The sequence below is a fragment of the Battus philenor genome, unplaced genomic scaffold, assembly GCF_028537555.1.
Source record: "Battus philenor isolate CCGP_79_NKW_IND1 unplaced genomic scaffold, ilBatPhil1.0.hap1 SCAF_2, whole genome shotgun sequence".
Taxonomy (NCBI): domain Eukaryota; kingdom Metazoa; phylum Arthropoda; class Insecta; order Lepidoptera; family Papilionidae; genus Battus; species Battus philenor.
In genome coordinates this window covers 10,930,422-10,949,307 of record NW_027181682.1, presented here as the reverse complement: position 1 = coordinate 10,949,307, position 18,886 = coordinate 10,930,422, and the positions used below count along the sequence as shown (strand labels likewise).

The window sequence follows — 18,886 nt, the reverse complement described above, 5'->3', positions numbered from 1 at the left end:
ATTGTAAACCTACATTATTAACTTTGTTTAAATATTTTTTAAAAATTTTAAAAATATATATTAATTAACAAATACACCGTTCTCATCTGTCGCGTAGTGTTCTATATTTCAGTTAACAAGTACGTAAATATATTTTACTCCGAGTACATTTTTCTCAGTCCCATGACCCACCTACTCAATTTCATAGTTATTTCTAGTATGCAGCTGGTGGTAAATATTTGCACCATTTGGATCTGTTCCAGTAAATACCTGAACAAGAAATTTATACATAGTAAACATGTCGGCATAGTTTAGCTCCTAACCTCGATTTTTCATTCAACATTTTGTTAGCTATAATGCCGCGATATTAAAAATAAAAATATGTAGTAATGAAGTTATGCTCCATTAGAGAGATAATATAACAAACATTTTTACTTTTATGACATACGCATTATTTTCTGGCAAGTTCTCATTCAGAATATAATCTTTTACACATTTTTTTTAATAAATCTTAAAATAGCTGCGTCGGCATTAAATACGAACGCTTTGCCCCGAGTGTCCTCGGGTGTAATTGGTTCTTCGGTGCTACCACTCTGAACTTAGCTAGGACATTATACTATTTTGAAACAATTTTTTTGTTATTTTCTCCAAACACCCAATATAAAGTCTATACTTAGCACTGAAATACTCAAATATCAGAACACTAATTACAATTTTTATAAAAGAAAACACATTGGTGACTGTTTCAATGAAAAACTCATTACTAATACTGGATAATTAATTATATGAGAAGTTATATTTCACTATTATTTTTTTAACTAATTATTAATGCCTTAATTTTTTTTATAAAATCGTCTATATTGACTATAGGATACCTACAAATACCACTTTACATATATAAAAATCTTTTACTAGTTAAAAGCATTTTAGCAGCATTTGATTAAGCAATTCATTACATTAATTAATTAATAAAGTACAATAAGTCACGCCCTCGGATAGTTGGTGGAAAATAAAAGCAAAAAAGAAACCTTTAAGCGATTACTTTGGTACCGCTCATTATTTGCGCAAAATTCTATTATTCTTTTAAATTATTAACACTAAATATAAAATTATGTCATAGTAACTGTATGCTTAATAAATATGTTTTATAAAACAATCATAAAAAAATGTTCTGAATTTAAAGTTCCAATTTTTTCGAGGATATTTAAATATAATGGCGTTATATATTACATTCTTATTATAGAATGTGTTTTTTTATTATATCAATCGATGGAATTTCCGTTACACTGTTAGACATTGAATATATTGCATTATTAAATGATATTCAATAAAAAAATTCAAGTGTACTAAGAGGATTCTTAGAGCGATGACCACGTTTACCTGCTAACAAGCGAGTTCAATGAACTCCGTTTTAAATCCTAGTATTAAAAATTCTTATTGCAGTACATTTTCAGCACGCGGCGTGGTGTAACCACGACGACGTAATTATTTTAATTAAACAATAATTTATTAATACGGACAATTTCAGTACGTTCTATCATTAAAGTAATTAATATAAGAGGATAATGAAATGTAATAAGTACATCGTATAAAGTCGTTTGTAAGTGTATTTATTTATGTAAAATGTCTATAGATCAATTACTAAGCGACTAGATTCGAATAGTTCTTGTAAAACTTGATTTTATTTCAGTTACAGAAATTAGCGCTCATGGCTGTATTTGCTACAATTTACATTTGTCTTTTTTATTATTGCCAAAATAAGTTTGTAACTTAAATTTAAAACTTTTTTTCGTATTTTTTTTTAATCAGTGACCTTAATTTTTTTTACGCATTCGAGATTATTGAATAATTTTTATACAACATTTTACAACGCCTTCAGCGAATGTAAATCGTGTATTCATGTTTAAAATGTAGCAACGCACTACATACTATTCAAGTACGTTAAAGTCGGCGTAAAAATGTGACGCAAACTAGCGCGTGGCTGTCGCCTCCGTCCTGTAGCCCACTGACATCTAAAACGGAACCATTGGGCTCATGGGCACGAGAGCGGGCAACGGTATCCACAATGCCACTTCTCAAGGAGGCCTCGCATAGTTATGTAGGAGAAGGTCGGTTCCGCTTCGACACCCTGTTTAGTGCATAAGTCTCATTCAGTGCATGTTGTTCGCATACATCCGTGCGAATATATAACACTTAAATTTACCATCTTAATATTGTTGATCTTTGCAGTTTATTAAAATTCAAAAGATAACAATTACAAGATTTTGACTAATATCACAATAGAGATTATGTAAACCTATCCAATTCTTTAAACCTTTTATGTGTTAAAATAAATTAATTTCGACTATGGGAAATTGCATACATTTTTATATACATTGTTAAGGCAGCTACCTGGAGCTAGATTCAGGTCGCTTCAAAATTTTGAAAATCTGTGGAAAAGGCAGTTTGGCTATGGAAGTCCTGCGGCTAAAATTATGATGATGGTGATAATTGTGAATGATGACCAGAAAGAATTTTGCTCAATATCCAAAATGCCGGCTCAATTTAGATCAGTTAATATATCTTGCGGATTATTGGTTTTAGGACAAGCTGATTTCATCACAATAGAGTGTACCCCGCGAACCAACGTCCCTCGAACTTTAGCCATGTTTTTTAACCAAGTGTCTTCCACGGCTCTTTGGGAATTGTTTTGATTACATTAATATTAAATATTACAATAATATTAATAATATGATACACACTTATTATAGCATCCGTGCGTTCATTACCTCCTTTTTATCACGTATTGTGCCATAGACAAAGTAACATCACGTTTTGTCAGATAATGACAGAAAAGTGTTTCTTTTTGTTCATTTATACTTAACAGTGTTAAGGGGATGCAAAGTTAATATTGTTTCAGAGTATAATCTTAAGGTTCTCACTAATCAGCAGACACGACTGTCTATAACAATCTAATATATTCCACAGTTAATAACACAATATTAAGAGCATTAATTGGGACTGCTTTTTCCGACCGTAATCTATTTTGTGTAAACAATTCTTATAAAACAGAAAATAAAGACAACTCAAATAAATGGGTTGTTATAAAAAAAGTTTAAGGTTTATATAAATAAAGTTGTGAATAATATGGTAGTTAGAGCATACCATAGAGACGCGGAGTTAATGTTAAAATATGGGATACTCATCTAGGGTAATTCAACTGAAAAAAGTTATGTATTTGTCTCTGAAATGAAATGTACCTTATGTAACTTACTTTCAAGGGAATTCTTAGGACCCTAATTTAAATCATTCAAACTTCTTAATGTTAAGGTTGTATCTATTATAGAGCCGGAGTCCCCTCTCAGGGGACTTTGCACCTAATAACATGGCGACCTTCCAATGGGATGTAATTCCTGATATAATGGCCCGGGCCGAGAATTCTGATGTAGCTCGAGAGCTCCAAAGCTTACACACTTTTTAAGATATCTAGACTAATCACCTTCAGCGTTTTAGCATCTAACAAAGGGTAAATCTGTAAAAGCCTAAGGGCAAATAAGCATCTGTTAAATCTGTGAAAAATGACCGATATCTGTTGAACGTTGCAATCTAACAAAGGGTTGTATACCAATTCCATACAAACGACCATCTCATCATCATCATATCAGCTGACAGACGGCTACCGCAAGGGATTCCATATGTTCATTAAGAATCGCCTTCCCGCGACCTTTATTATGTCATCCACCTAGTGGCAACGAGCATCTGTAAGCAACAATTTCATATCCTTGCCCAGCCAAAAAAAGCTATTTAAATTTAAACTTCATTTAAAGTTACCAGGCCTGGCGTAGGCTGGACATGTAGGAGTAATAATTCGCAATCGTTATATTTGACCACAACTGAATCGTTAATTAAACTAATGCTCGCAATGACTAAAGCAAATACATAACGAACATCAGACTGACGATAAGGGGTCATGTAGCGGTCAGCGTTCAATGCCTAACAGTTCGAAATAACAAGAAAAAGAGATTTTTTTTATAAATAAATTTTTCAGTTGTAATGCAGGCAGAATTCAATTCGTGTGTGATTTATACATTTGAAATTGAATTAACAAATCACGAAAACTGTGAAATTCGTGTGATTTTGATATGAAATCATTCGTTTTTTTTTGTATTATCTGTTTTAGAAATGAATATATTTTAGATTCATTATGATTTTCTGCACTCTCACTGCACTCACTCGTTCGGTATAGCGACATGCTATTACATCAATTTCTTAATTTGCCTAAGTAATTTGTTTTAACCATGCATCGCTTTCGTCAAATTTGAAGTGTTTTGGTTTTACATAGCAGTAGAATTTTTATGTACTATTATATTATATCTATATAGGGTAATTTTGTCCATTCATAGTCAAATTGATACCGACCTTCGATAACATGGCATCTTGTTTTAATAATAAAAAAATACCATTATAACATCAATGTTATATGAATATGTCATTCCTGAACCAAAAATATTGCTTGTAGCATATAGTCTTATTCATATATTATCTAATATATAAGACTATCAATTTACTTCTTACTAGCATTTAATTTATATCGATGTACCGTGAACACTAGTCTAGATTTACAAATGACTATCAAAAACATAACCTAGTGAAAATAATAATAAAATTGTTATATTAAATTTCCCAAATTTCGACCTGGATATTATTATTTCTCTTGTATTACTTATTAAAGCTTTGATTAATAATTATTATTAAACTATGTTTAGTAACTTAAATGTTACATGAAACAGTTGAATTAACGAACAGTTTTACATAAAATTTTCCTTATATCGCGCAAGTGTAAAGTAAAAATGCCGCAATGATGGATCTGGTACAACGAGCAGTTATCGTGTATGTCTGTGTCGCGTTATTCGGACAGCGTCGGGTGCGGGAGAACGGAGGCTGCGATCAATAGGGCGCCCGACGCCGCGCGCCGACGAAAGCGAACGCTCCGAGTCCGACCTCGCTGCCCTTCACCGAGGTGTCGACGAACCCTGCCACCCCCGCCGCCCGCGACACTCGCGTCTCTCGGCACTGCTTTTAGCCCTTCATACTTCCCCAAGTCGATCTTCGTGACCCGATTAGATATTTAAAACGTCATTGTCACCTACGTTCGACTTCCAGTGCTCTCCCAAGTCGCCACCAAAATGAATCATTCGCTCTAATCCATATTTTAAGATTGGCTCGATGCACCTTGTAATGATGAGCAACAATGAACAAAAAATACTTGCGCTTTTCTATCTTAGAAAGCTACATCTACATATACTTCTCATTTCACTATTATAATGTACTTTATATCTACATTTTTATAAAATAGGAAATGAAACAGCTATATTACTTCGCGAAGCTGCAAAGGTCGCCCAAATATCAAAATTTAATCACCAGATAATTCTGAGTCATACAAATGTTGTCAAATTAGATAAACATGTTTAGTTTCATTAACCTTTATTCAAGTATTCTTATCACTAATGTCATTTACTTAGATATGGAGACTAAAGACGAGCACAAGGCGTATCCTCGATCTTTGCGGGGAATCTAGCCAATGAACTTGAATCGGGCAGGCCTCCTCTGCGCATGTTATAAATAGACTGCTTTGCGATAAGTAGATATTGAGCCGTGAAGCAATTGACTTATTATATTTGACGTGATTTACTGCACTGTTGTTAGTACGATTGCCTATTAATTTAGTTTTTATCAAGTTTCTAGAAGTAGGGAATCTTGTTTTCTTTTTTAATTCATTTTACCGTCAATAGTAACCAAGGGTTATACACAGCGATGAAAAATGTCAAAATTTCGTAACATTTTATCCGGCGTCATCGAAACGACCTCACAGAATCTATTTTCGGCAGCACGGCTTTTGGGATTTGGAACGGTCGTTGGAAAATTATATTTAACATACTGGACTATTCTTGGACGCCTTACAGATAGTTCGTTTTCTTAATAATTGTCATATTCAATTTCTAATGCCTTTTGTTCACGATTATAGGAATTCGGGTACACCAAAAGTAATTAAAAAAATTGGAATGAATATCAAACGGCAAAAATATTGAATTTTACAAGAAATGATTCACGGTCTCATGAGTTTTAAATTAATTCATGACTATATACACTGCGATAAAAAAATGCAGCTAATTAGGTTCATTCGCGCAGCGCTTCGGATGCAAGGCGAGATAACGAGCTTGCGTCTAAATTAACGTTTTCGTCTAATAGAGTCAACGTAACGGTACCGGAGAATCGCTAACGTAACTATGCGATCAACATTCCTCTAAAGTTCGATTTCACTTACCATTACACTTTACGTTATGCCGCTTAATATTATAGTTACTTGTCGGTGCACCAATTAATTTACACTACATTGCATAGACAGGCATTATTAAACAAAATAAAATACATACATCTGTAAAGGTAAAAAAAAAACTATTTTTTTCAATCTCAGCGACTCCCTCCATAAAATAAAAAATCTAAAATCTCCCTGTCGCTTCAATGGGCGCATTCGCCGCAACGATATCGACCCTCCCTTGTTCTCGACAGACAGAAGCGTATACTTGACATTCTCGTTATCATTTCTTTGAAGGGTTCAGGTTTTACAAAACCTTAAAGCATAAACTTTCTTTATTTCTTCCATCAATTGTAACTAAAACGTAAAGAGGTACAAAAACTTTATATCTTTTTTTGTAGTGTCAATAAGTAAACTGCTTTTAAACAACAACAGGAAAACGATAAAATGAACGGCAGTCCGTTTAGGCAAACGGAAGCTCACTATCTGTCATTTAAAGCTAACACTGTTTACTATATAATATATTGACCAAATCTAATTTTAGTTTTTGTTTGTTAACAGGCGATGACCATCCGGGACAGAAACAACGAAAAGGGTTTTTCCGAAGCTTTTGGAAAAAGTCTCGTCATTACTCTTTAGAGCATCCGTGACCAGATACCACTATTAGTTTGACCATGAAGTCTCTGCCGTAGAGATTTCAAAGAGTATGAAGATACTACGTGGCAAGAGCACATAACTATTTATTAAGTATGTATACCAAGCCGCGCATAAAATAAGTAATTTCTGTTGTTTTTGCGATTTAAATAATGTAATAATATTAATTCGTTGAATTTGTGGACGGAAAAAAAATAAAATTGGAATTAGATCTATAAATGTTTGCCATACAGGATGAGATGGTCCCAGCGAGTAGCTTGTTCGCAAATTAGCGTGACGTTTCCTTGTGCAACTCCACCACATGCTTCGGTTGAATCCATTGTATAACGATATTGGAATAAGGTTTATCAATAATGCATAATTTTACTTTTAAGATACAAAAATTATTTTGTGCAATTGCAACCTTTACTTTCTTATAAATAGCAATGTAGAAATGTAGATAGAAAGCCAAGTAGCAGTTTATATACATACACCCAAGGTTTCCATTTTTTTAGGTATATAGGATTTTGCAATATAGCCCTTTATTTATCTACGCTGAATTATGAAATTAAGCTTTGTCGACCACACTTAAGGTTTATATTTAATTGAATTGTTAAAAAGAAATTTCTTTGTAATTGTAGGATTAGATCGTGTAAGATGATCCTCGTGTGTTGTAATCTTGAAGAACCAAATCACTTTATAGGCATTAGCTACGAGTTTTAACATTTTATACCAATCCTTATATTCGAGTGTACTTAATTCTTATTGCTGTAGATTTTGTCAAAGGAAAATAAATTATGTTCATTAGCAATAGTACTGTTTTTTATTTACCTGTACGAAAAGGGTCAGTCAAGGAAACTACAAAGTATAATACAAATCATTTTATTATAAGATAGACACAGTTCCCATCGCTTATCAGAAACAATGTACAAAGCTATAGTAGTAATATCAAATATAAACAATATGCACCCTTCGTTTACTGCAAGCCTTGTTTGAGGATACAGAGTAATTGAGCGCTTCTAGTTTCTGCAGTTAAGAGATAGAATAGAACAGAATGCAAATGTTTATTATTCACTACACAAGATTATAAATGCGGCGTAATTAAAAAGGAAGCATAGCGAAATGGCGGCCCCGCGGCCCGCGCCGACTGTCGCCGCCTCACACACTTGAATCGAATATTTTTTCACACGATGGTTCCAGTGGGACTAGAGATTTTCAATTAAAATCGTAATATTTTCCATGGGTTACAGTGTCTTTCAAATTGTAACAAGCCCTTACACGAATGCTTAGTTGTAATTACATATATATGTTGTATATTGTTACAGTAATTTCATTACGTGGTTACAATTTCCCGTCAAGCATCTGCACGCGCGCTAAACATGTCCGACTTGCAAACGTCCACGATTTATACCTACATTTATAATATTAAACGCGAGATGACAAGTTCAATTATCAGATAGCTTGAAAAGAAATCTAAAAAAATCTCTATACATCATTGTTTGAGACCTGTATGCAAAGCGATATGCTTCACTTTACGGTCAAAAAAGCAAATTTAAAAATACAAATTTGAACAGCGACACAGCAGCAATTACTCCGAGGAAGCGGTGAGCGTATAAAAGAGTATCCAGAATCCACAAAGTAATTGCATTTGTGCGCAGCCACGAAACGCATCGGACACCGATGCCGCCATCATTTAAATCATCAAATATCAAAAATCAAATGAACGGTCCTTATCACTTTTATAGAATATACAAAATGCAGTTACTTATTTCCCTGTGGAAAAAATATTATCTTATAGTATTCTTAGATCACGTCGCGTTTCGATCTGCAAAGAAATAAAAGTGTCATTATACACAAAACAATAACAAAAAAATATTTTTAATTCAGAGATAAAAATAAGGTATTTGCTCACGTAATTTATACGGATCTTACCTCTAATAACCACAGCCAAGTAAATAGTCTCCTAATTTCTCAACTACGGATGCAGCTTGCTGGGGTTGGATGGGATCTTCATAGAGTGAAATTACAACGGCTGAAAAAAAAATAAGTTTATACTGCGTACGTAATAAAACCTAAAACTTATGCAAGTAATCTAATGCAAAACACACAATTATTTTTTTATTATTCCTGTGGAAATTCCACAAATATTTAAAAAGTTCCCATCTCTGAAAAAGTTTATCTGAATAAGCAGTTACGCAAAAAGTACATTCGTCTAGAACAGACCTTAATATAGATATGTCTAGATTGTGACGAGATGACTAACTCCATATTTATTACCCACAATAACTTAAAATGTTCAAACATTCCAAATGGCAAATGCACAAAAAAATCTTTAAAAATATTTTTTCTGCGGTGATTTTGCGTAAAGAAAACTTAACAACACAAATTACTATATAAATTATTTATTAATTCTATTGAGCAAATCATATTTTTAATCGACCGCAGAATAAGTAATATTCTAATAAATAACTAATTTTAAAAAAGTAGTAGAGCGTGAAACTCTTGTGCCTTATTAAGTTTCATATAATTTTTGATGCCATGTCCGCCATCCTTTCCAGTTCGGCAGTTCTCTAGGTAATGGATCGGGATCCCGATTACGATGTGGTGATCTCCATTTGAGAACAGGTTTTGTCAGACGGACAACGGTACCTTGGTCTTGATTTACAAGGTTACTCAAAAAAGAGCGAAAGGCAGCACACGACAAAATATTTAATTATTTTAGAACGTATTATACTTAATAATCTTTGTTTAGACGCGTATATTTATAGTATTCACAAAATCGTGGGAGAAAACAGTATCTTCAGTATTAATTAACAATAATTTTATTATCAATGTCTTAATAAAGAAAATTACTTTTATACAAAATGGACCTAAATTTATCAATTAAACAAAACATCGGTACAACACAACACGAGTGCGAGCGATTTAATTCGGATACTCTGATGACATTGCTGTGAAATAATTTGCGTTTAAATCGTAATCATGCAGATTAGGATTACATTTTAGGATATAGTGATTTTATAGGTAATGGACCTGGAACAACCTCCGCAAAGCATCCGTTTAAACGTATTACTACTATATCGATAAAAGGATGTAATGAAGAGACAACACACATCGGTATTTTTTTGTTATAAGATATAGTAAAATCTATTCTTTTGAATAGGCTTTGCTGAACACGAAAGTCAAGACATTGACTTAACATACCGTATGTAAATATTACTCTTTTGAATGAATTTTACAACTTTCCCGTTATTAATCGTCTACTTTTCAGGTGTTTTTGTTGGTTCTGTTGTTTTTTAATGCACTAAAATATATTGCACCAATAATAACAACAAAATATAAAATACTCGCAGATTTCATACAACATTGGCAGGACTTGGACGTTATTTCCTTGTTAGTACAGTAAATATAGCGTAGGTTAGCTATATAAGGGCGTGCGCTCACCTTGCTGAGTCTTCATGCAATGCACGCCGACCTTGCCTAGCTTTGCGCGTATGATACGGTCTGTGCCACTGAGGTAGATGTACCGCGTGCCCGCTATCGTCACCCCGCCGCCCGTCAGCAATGATTCATTCTCGAAACCAGCCACTATCTTTGCAACTTCGTCTTTCGATATCTAACAACAACGAAACGCTGTTACTATTTCAAATTCAATACATTTTAAATACAGCATTACTTAATAAAATTAAAAAAAAATATCGCGATGACTCCAATCAATACTTATTGTACAAAAAAAAAACAAAAATTATGAACAATTTGTCTAATAATTTGTCACCTGAAAATAGACAATAATATTCTTCATGTTAGCACATAAAAATTTATTACCTTTTTTTTCACTAAATTTCATTAAATGTTGCGATATTCATGTAACTACAAAACTTACATTTTAAACAGAGATATAACTGTATAAAAAATTCCACTGCAAATTTTCAATGCTATATAAATTTTTTAAAGTAAATTAAAAAAGAATCAAAATTGAATAAAATTAATAGTCTCGTTTTCATGTAAATAACAAAATTCAAAATAGAGGAATTATTTACATAACAAAGTTGTTTAGATGGTATGCAAAAGAAATATCAAAAATCTGAAAAGCAACATAAAACACAAATTATTAGTGTGAAAAATAGAGAATGAAATAATTTATATCTAATGACTAAATTAGGTGTCAGATATTGAAATAAAAATTATGAAGGATCTGTTTACTTAAGAATCTTAGTTTCAATATTATTTTTTAAAAAAAAAGATTAAATGGAAATGTTTAACAAAGTCTAAAATAAAATTGGAATTAATGTTATATTGTAGCTTAGCATTGTACAACTAGCATCTTTACACAATAATGTACCACAGAAAATACATATAGCCTACAGTGTAAGGACCAACACTATTTCCTACTGTTCTAATTAAGTGCATGTATTACAGGTATATAAGAATACATAACAAAATTTTGATTATAATAGTGAATAATCTACACATTTTTCCAATTAAGTTCATTTATATTACGGATAGCTTTAAACCACATGCACCATAATATCACAGAAACAAATCTTTTCAAATATTTGTGATGATTTAAGGATACTGCATGTAATGTAATGTCTTTTCTGAGGCTCTACACTAGAGAAGTACAAATTTAAATGAAAAAATAGACCCATCCACCAGGCTTTACTATTTTATTTATCAGTACATAACAATGAATTTATTAAAAACTATTCTGACTTCTATCAAACAGTTCAATATATATATATGTATATATATATAAATGATACATTGAAATGTTAACAGAAACATGGTTCTCTAAATGATGTAAAGTAAAATCGACCACAAGGCGATTTTTTATCCTGAAAGAACATTAACAAGGTTAGCATTTTGAAATAGAAAAACAGAACTAAGTTTAGATAGTGTTATAATGAAAAAATAAACCAATTTTTTTGTTATTATGATAAATATAACAATAAGCTACGACGTGTAACTATAGACAAGACCGGCCGGCGTTAAATTAATGTATTAATATGGGGAATGGCGATCATTAGGCAATGAAATTTTTTTCAGCGTACCTTGAGACATCAAAATCTACGAAAAACTAGTTAGACTAAAGTACGGACATGGGTATATCCAATTTTTTTAGTATTGACTGCAACCACATGTCGCCATCTTGTCAAACTTGCCGGATTCGTCATCCACCCTTACAAATATTCTTTAGCATTAGAATATATTTTTTCAGCAGTTCATAATGTCTAATCGTGTATGAATAAATGAACAAATCTGAAACAAGTTAAACTGAACAAAGTGGATAAACTTACATCGAATCCTTCCGACTTGGCCCAGACATTTCCATCGTGACCGGCAATCGCAGCCTTTGTAACACATCTAGATGCCAATAACTGTTTATCGACATAATCTTGCCAGCTCATTTTGAATAAGTTCGTATAAAATAAAACTAAACTTGACTAAAACACGATCTGGTCGTCGCAACGAGCAAGCGCTCCACACGAGCAAAAAGCACTGCCGTTTCAAAATGGCAGCGTACTCATAGACACGACAGGAAGTACAAAACTACCAATATAATAAAATTTATAAGCTGCGTTCATAGTAAAAGCAAAGACAAAAATTAAAAAACGAATGAGATATTCATTTGATTTTTATTGCTTATTTCCTCCTTAGTTGTTATAATATTTTCAGTTAACAAAACTTATTGCCGGATTTTCTTTTTATTGAGTACGCCAAAGGCCAAATTAGCCTAGAATGTCAGCATTCAATAAATTCACCGTTCCATTTCATAATTGTTTCTTTGTATATTTATTCACCTTATTGTATGCTCTTCAGGTTTATTTGTTTCCCAAGAATAGAAAATAAAACTATTCTCAAATAAAGCTTACTGTTAAGTTCTTTTGTTAGTATACATTTCGATATTTATGACAAAGGAATAAGTCCGGTCTTGAAGACGTTACCGCCATGTCCTCCAGAATTCTTTAATAGTTATCATATGTGTCCATTATAAATAAATAATCAAGAGCTGCTTCCAGAATAAAAAAATGGTTATTGTATTTTTAATTTCTTGTCTTCATTCATAAAATCAATAGGACTTTTGTTAGTTGTTTCCTATTTTCGTTTTGTACTATTAATACTGCTAGGTCAACCTTTACGTATAAGTTACCGAAAAATTTCGTAACAACGTGATCTGTCCAGGAGTTTTTTATAGCCAACCAGTTTGTATTATTCTACATAAATCAAGTTGTCACCAAGTACATGCTTTAATGTTAATGAAATTAACACACTAAGAAAACCGTTGCTAACAAAAAGTATACTATATCAAAATTTATTAGTACATCCAATTTATATTAGTTTTATGTTTCACGCTGATATTGTCATAGATATCTTTAAATCTTTAACCGGTAAAATTACTACGATTGATTATGACACGAGTAAAATATTCTTGTAATAAATTGTTTGTACAATAATGTTTTTTCATAAAATGAACACAACTTAAATGATTTCATTGATTACTGCTTACACCAGTAATGTATTTTTTTGTTTGAGGGCACGAGTAATAAAGAATATAAAAAAATGATTTTTATGTTGTTAAAATTCCGTAAAATAGCAACTTTTATTATAATTCATTTTAATAGTAAAAAGTTTAAAATTTTTAGAACTTACAGCATCATATATAGAAAATCGTAATATCATATTTTTAATATTAATAACTAATAATTTAGTTTAATTAATAGATTCGATTGATTATCGGGTATGTACTTTATATAATTATAATTTTACTAGAAATTCTAAGATGAAAATGCAAGGTTAATTTATATATTTTTTAATATTAGTTAGATATTAGTCTTTTGTTAATTTACATTTGCATTGAAAATCTTGTGAACTTATAGGGCAACATTTTAAGCTATCTCTATTACTCCTGTAAAATTTATATGTTCTTGTCTTTTTCATAATTTCTACCTATATGGTTTGAATAGTCGTTGCGTACTTCCGTCATTTTATATCCTATTTAATTAGACTCGTTCACCTTCTTACGATACAGACAGTTTACAAAATTTTTTGCATTTTAATAATAATTTAAAAATATTTGGTAATCATATTTAAACATTTCTACGTAGAAATAAGTCTTCAGCAATATTGCCATAAAAAAGCCTGTGTTAAACTTAACTTGACCTTGCTAGTTCTTTTCCGTTCAGCTACCGCGATTGGAACATGTCCTATTCACCTGAAAGAAGGTAAGTTTGATTTTTGTATTATACTATCATCTATTTCATCTAAATGATGATTAAAAGTAATGCATAAATTAGCTTCCCGTTACATTTGTCTTGAAATATTACATCTTAACTGTAATTGACGCATAAATTTATTCCCCACGGCCGCCGATTTGCCAACATGGCGCTGGCAGAACATATTACTAATTCGGCTTAACACACGTGTATTGCTGATGTAATTATGTATTTATAACTACTCGTACTAAAAACGTATTTCAAGATGTACTTAAAATACATAAATATTAATCTATTAATGCCAGAAAGATTGTAATGCTATTTTGACAGACGTGCAATTCTTTTAAATATTTGCATTTTTATTTTATTACGCCATACTTATATCAGAGAAACACAATATCCTGTTTTAAAAATTATTAAAATTACGAATTATGGTATTTTCAACAGATCAGAAGAGTGGCCGGAGGATTCGAAAAATGGGCCGTCAAAAGATAATTATGAAGGTTCTCCTGGCGCTGAACACGAAGCGCTGGATACAAACTGGCATCAAGTCGTGGAAAGCTTTGATGACATGAATTTGAAGGAAGAATTGTTACGTGGAATTTACGCTTATGGTTTTGAAAAGCCATCTGCCATTCAACAGCGAGCTATTATGCCATGTATCGAAGGGCGCGATGTCATAGCCCAAGCCCAGTCTGGTACTGGAAAAACGGCTACGTTCTCAATTTCGATTTTGCAGCAGATCGATACTAGTATTCGTGAATGCCAAGCCCTAATCCTAGCACCTACAAGAGAATTGGCGCAGCAGATTCAAAAGGTACGCCTACCAAATAAATATAGTGAAATCTGTGGATTTGAAACAAGTGTTGTTTTTGTGGTTTCTTAGACATGGTATTGAGTGTAAGTTTGTTTTAGGTGGTAATTGCGCTTGGTGATCACTTAAATGCTAAATGCCATGCTTGCATTGGTGGAACTAATGTGCGTGAAGACATGCGTCAACTTGAGAGTGGAGTGCATGTTGTCGTTGGCACACCTGGAAGGGTCTATGATATGATTTCTCGTCGAGCATTACGTGCAAACACAATCAAACTTTTTGTTCTTGATGAAGCTGATGAGATGTTATCTAGAGGGTGAGTCATTACTATCTATAATGCATTCTTTAACTTTATTTATTTATTATTCATATTTGTTTTGTAATATTGTTTCAGATTCAAAGATCAGATTCATGATGTATTCAAAATGTTATCTGCTGATGTTCAGGTTATTTTGCTCTCTGCCACCATGCCTGATGATGTGCTGGAAGTTTCTCGTTGCTTTATGAGAGAACCAGTACGCATTCTTGTGCAGAAGGAAGAGGTATGCTGAAATAGTTACTTTTCTATTTCAATTGTATGATCTTCATCTAGACTGCAATAATAGATATTGTTGCTCTGTGACTATATAAGTAATTATATCACTTATCTTGAAAAATAGACTTGCACTTTTGTTAGCAGTAAATTAAATTATTGCAGCATATCAATTACTTTAGTAAGGTTTCCTTAATTACATAATTTGTGGTATATTCTGAAACTAGATGCATCATTACTTACATTTGTTTGTATTTCTTTAAAAGAAATTAGGTATTTGAGGAAATTTTCAATTGACAAGAAATTATTTAAGAGTAAACACTACTCAAATTAATGAAAAATTAAATGATTTTTTTATATTTCTAGCTCACCCTGGAAGGTATTAAACAATTTTTCATCTCTATTGAATTGGAAGAATGGAAATTAGAAACTCTTTGTGACTTGTATGACACCCTTTCAATTGCTCAAGCAGTAATATTCTGCAACACTCGCCGCAAGGTAACATTTTTTTTAGTGATGGTGGTGTGTATATATATATGTATAATATGTATATATATATGTATAATATGTGTATATATCTATATCTTTACTACTACATTAAATAATAGTAAATAAATATGCAATGTAACAAAAATAGTTTATGGATATTCATTGCTATTAATATATTAGACATGTTTTGATTTTAGAACAGTATACTACCTACTTTTTTAACACATCTTTTAAGTTTAAATTGCTTCTTAAAATGAAATAATTGTGTATGAAAATATTTGTGAAAATGGCCATATAATGCTTGTGTTGATTTGTGATTAGTATCTTAATATTTTAATTATTAAAACTGATGGTTTGAAATTGAAAAATAATTTCTCAGACTCTGCTATTTCACATTAAAATTAGAAGCTATTGATTTAATTTAAAATATGATATTATTGTAAATTCTAGAATAATATAGGTTGTAAGTAATGTTAGCCCATCATAAGGCTACCAATATTATTAAATACAGTTGTCTTAACCAAGTCTTGATGGATTTACCATGCCTTTAAATGTATTCAAGAACTTTAAACTTGTCCTGAAGGAACCAGTTTCAAGAATTAGTTAAACAATATTTCCTGTTCCTCATGCTGTTTATGCAAATACCTTCATATTCGCCATATTTTTTCTTCCCATCTGTTTTAATCTTTTTGAAAACTCAATTAAAATATTTATGCAACTTCAACTTCTGTTTGTGTTTTACATTTAAATTAGGAAAATATAACCATATCTCTAAATTTCCAGCTTCACTTCATGGGCTTCTTATGCATATTCACTAGAATAGAATACTCTCAGATGTTATCTATTTTATACAGTGTGTGCTATTGTTTCCCTCTGAAAGGTGAAGCCTTTTTATCTTCTCTATTTTCAAAAGGATTAGTAAAGCTTCACTACTCTTACAATAATAATATTTGTGCTATAGCTTTAGATATTATATTATAATTTTATGTATACCAGATTTCTAATCACTTCAATTACTTAATGACTCCGTGCTTATTTTACCTTAGTTACTTATTTACCAATAGTTACCTGAAAAATATTTCTGATTGTACTTTTTCTTTTACACAATTTGTTTTATATTCCTATACAATAATGAGATAAATACCCTTCTTCTGAGATAGATTAATAAATTCAAATGTGCATAGCTAGTAATATTTTTATATTATTCTATTAATTAGTATTAACAAGTAATAATTGTATGAATTGCTAATACATTTGCCATTATCATTACATGTATAGAAGATAATCTGATTTTTAACAAAGAAACACTTCTTTCTTTTAGATCCTTTGATATTAATAGATGCCAATACTAGTAATATAAAATAATCTTATGATATATTTTGTCTAAGTTAATATTACTTTTATATTTTCCTTTTTCATGTAAAAAGTTAAAATTATGTAAAACATGTTTAATATTCTTTTAAGTAATTCCATCTGTAGAAATAAATTAATAATCAACCTTTACTGGTATCATCTGAGGTAATATATATAACGGGCAAACTATTTTTAGGTCGACTGGCTGACAGAATCTATGCATCAGCGTGACTTCACCGTGTCCGCTATGCACGGAGACATGGACCAGCGTGAGCGCGAGGTGATCATGAGGCAGTTCCGTACAGGCTCATCTCGTGTCCTTATTACTACTGATTTACTTGCGCGCGGTATAGATGTGCAACAAGTATCGTGTGTCATCAACTACGACTTGCCTACTAACCGCGAAAACTACATTCATCGGTAATAGAATATTGAAAATGTTAAAGTAATACATATGTTTCTAAATTATCCTTTAAAATATTAATTGTTACATCCACTTGCTTTCAGAATTGGAAGAGGCGGTCGTTTCGGCCGCAAAGGCATCGCTATCAATTTCGTGACTGAAAGCGACAAGCGAGCTTTAAAAGATATTGAGGACTTTTACCACACTACAATAACGGAAATGCCCAATGATGTGGCCAACCTCATCTGAGGTGCCCCGTGCATTCCAATCTATACTTTGTGTCCTGCATTCTATTGCGATATTTATACGGTGTGAGTATTAGGAGGAACCTCCTAACTACCGCTGTGCTGATTTTTTTTTATTGGAACTCATTTAATTTGGACCGATTATCTGTTTTAGTTTAATTAATGAATACATTATACTATAGTCGTATTAATATAAGTTTAATATACCTAGAAATAAGACCGGCTCGGCCGGATGGCCCCCGTTCCGCGTAGGCCCCTCTGCCACTTGCAGAGAGGTCTCATCGGGTACTGGAGAGGCTATTTCAATCACAAAAGTACCAGAAGGAAACAATGTATTGTATCTCTTTTTTTCCAGTTGTACATAACTATGGTAACTGTTTTTGTAATACGGTAAATAAATAAAGTTAAATATACTTACCTGTATTGTTATTGACATGATTCTGTAGCACTCCACTCCCGATCGGAACCTTAATATATCGTGACATATTTTACTCAAATGTAAAAATTTTGTTTACAGAAGACCTCCCCACTCAGCCCGTTGAAACGCACTTTGGACACAACTATGTGGAAATAATAAATCAAAATTTCCTCAATAAGTTACTTTTTTTGACAGGTCCTTTTTATAATCCTGTATCCTCACACATACTGCTTTTTGCATTTTATTGTTTTCTACATGGTTTTATGTTCATTTCGAATTTTTTATTTTTGGAATAAATTTTGTTCAAAGTATAATGAAGTTGATAATTAAGGTTCCTAATTTACAGATTATATAAGGTTTAAAATGGAACTGTCATAAGAAAACAGTAAAATTATTGAAACAATAGATATCAACCTTGTTTTAATAACAACGTTGTATCATTATATAGTCGTTAACTATAAGAGAAATACCAGAATACAAAACTAGTATTGTTTACCATTTAACGGAAATC

The 18,886-nt window shown here is 31.9% G+C and overlaps 3 protein-coding genes across 8 annotated transcripts in view; 2 read left to right on the top strand and 1 right to left on the bottom strand.

Moving 5' to 3' along the window:
* LOC137922218 (uncharacterized) overlaps positions 1 to 7,687 on the top strand; it is a 169,745-nt gene extending 162,058 nt beyond the window's left edge. For 4 of the 5 annotated variants that reach the window (XM_068765156.1, XM_068765157.1, XM_068765155.1 and 1 more), the window contains one exon: positions 6,836 to 7,687. In XM_068765156.1, the coding sequence (XP_068621257.1) occupies positions 6,836 to 6,924 (89 nt within the window). In that variant the 3' untranslated portion in view covers positions 6,925 to 7,687. The remainder of the gene's footprint in view (positions 1 to 6,835) is intronic. The other variant, XR_011107510.1, reaches the window with a different exon arrangement.
* An 86-nt stretch (positions 7,688 to 7,773) lies between these two features.
* On the bottom strand, positions 7,774 to 12,429 carry chic (profilin chic). Its single transcript, XM_068764733.1, has 4 exons — positions 12,205 to 12,429; positions 10,352 to 10,523; positions 8,840 to 8,939; positions 7,774 to 8,732 (listed from the first exon to the last, which is right to left on the bottom strand). The coding sequence occupies exons 1-3, from the start codon at positions 12,313 to 12,315 to the stop codon at positions 8,842 to 8,844; spliced, it is 381 nt and encodes a 126-aa protein (XP_068620834.1). The 5' UTR covers positions 12,316 to 12,429; the 3' UTR covers positions 7,774 to 8,732; positions 8,840 to 8,841.
* Positions 12,430 to 13,913: 1,484 nt separating this feature from the next.
* On the top strand, positions 13,914 to 18,553 carry eIF4A (eukaryotic translation initiation factor 4A). Of its 2 annotated transcripts, XR_011107504.1 has the most exons (8): positions 13,914 to 14,130; positions 14,569 to 14,938; positions 15,037 to 15,251; positions 15,330 to 15,477; positions 15,834 to 15,965; positions 17,506 to 17,729; positions 17,817 to 18,023; positions 18,475 to 18,553. XR_011107504.1 is itself a non-coding variant. In XM_068764829.1 (7 exons), exons 1-7 carry the CDS (start codon positions 14,108 to 14,110, stop codon positions 17,959 to 17,961), a joined length of 1,257 nt encoding a protein of 418 aa, XP_068620930.1. In that variant the 5' UTR covers positions 13,914 to 14,107; the 3' UTR covers positions 17,962 to 18,374. The 2 variants fall into 2 exon arrangements, 1 of the variants encoding a protein (XP_068620930.1); XM_068764829.1 differs by lacking the exon at positions 18,475 to 18,553 and having other exon boundaries at positions 17,817 to 18,374.
* Positions 18,554 to 18,886: the final 333 nt, after the last annotated feature.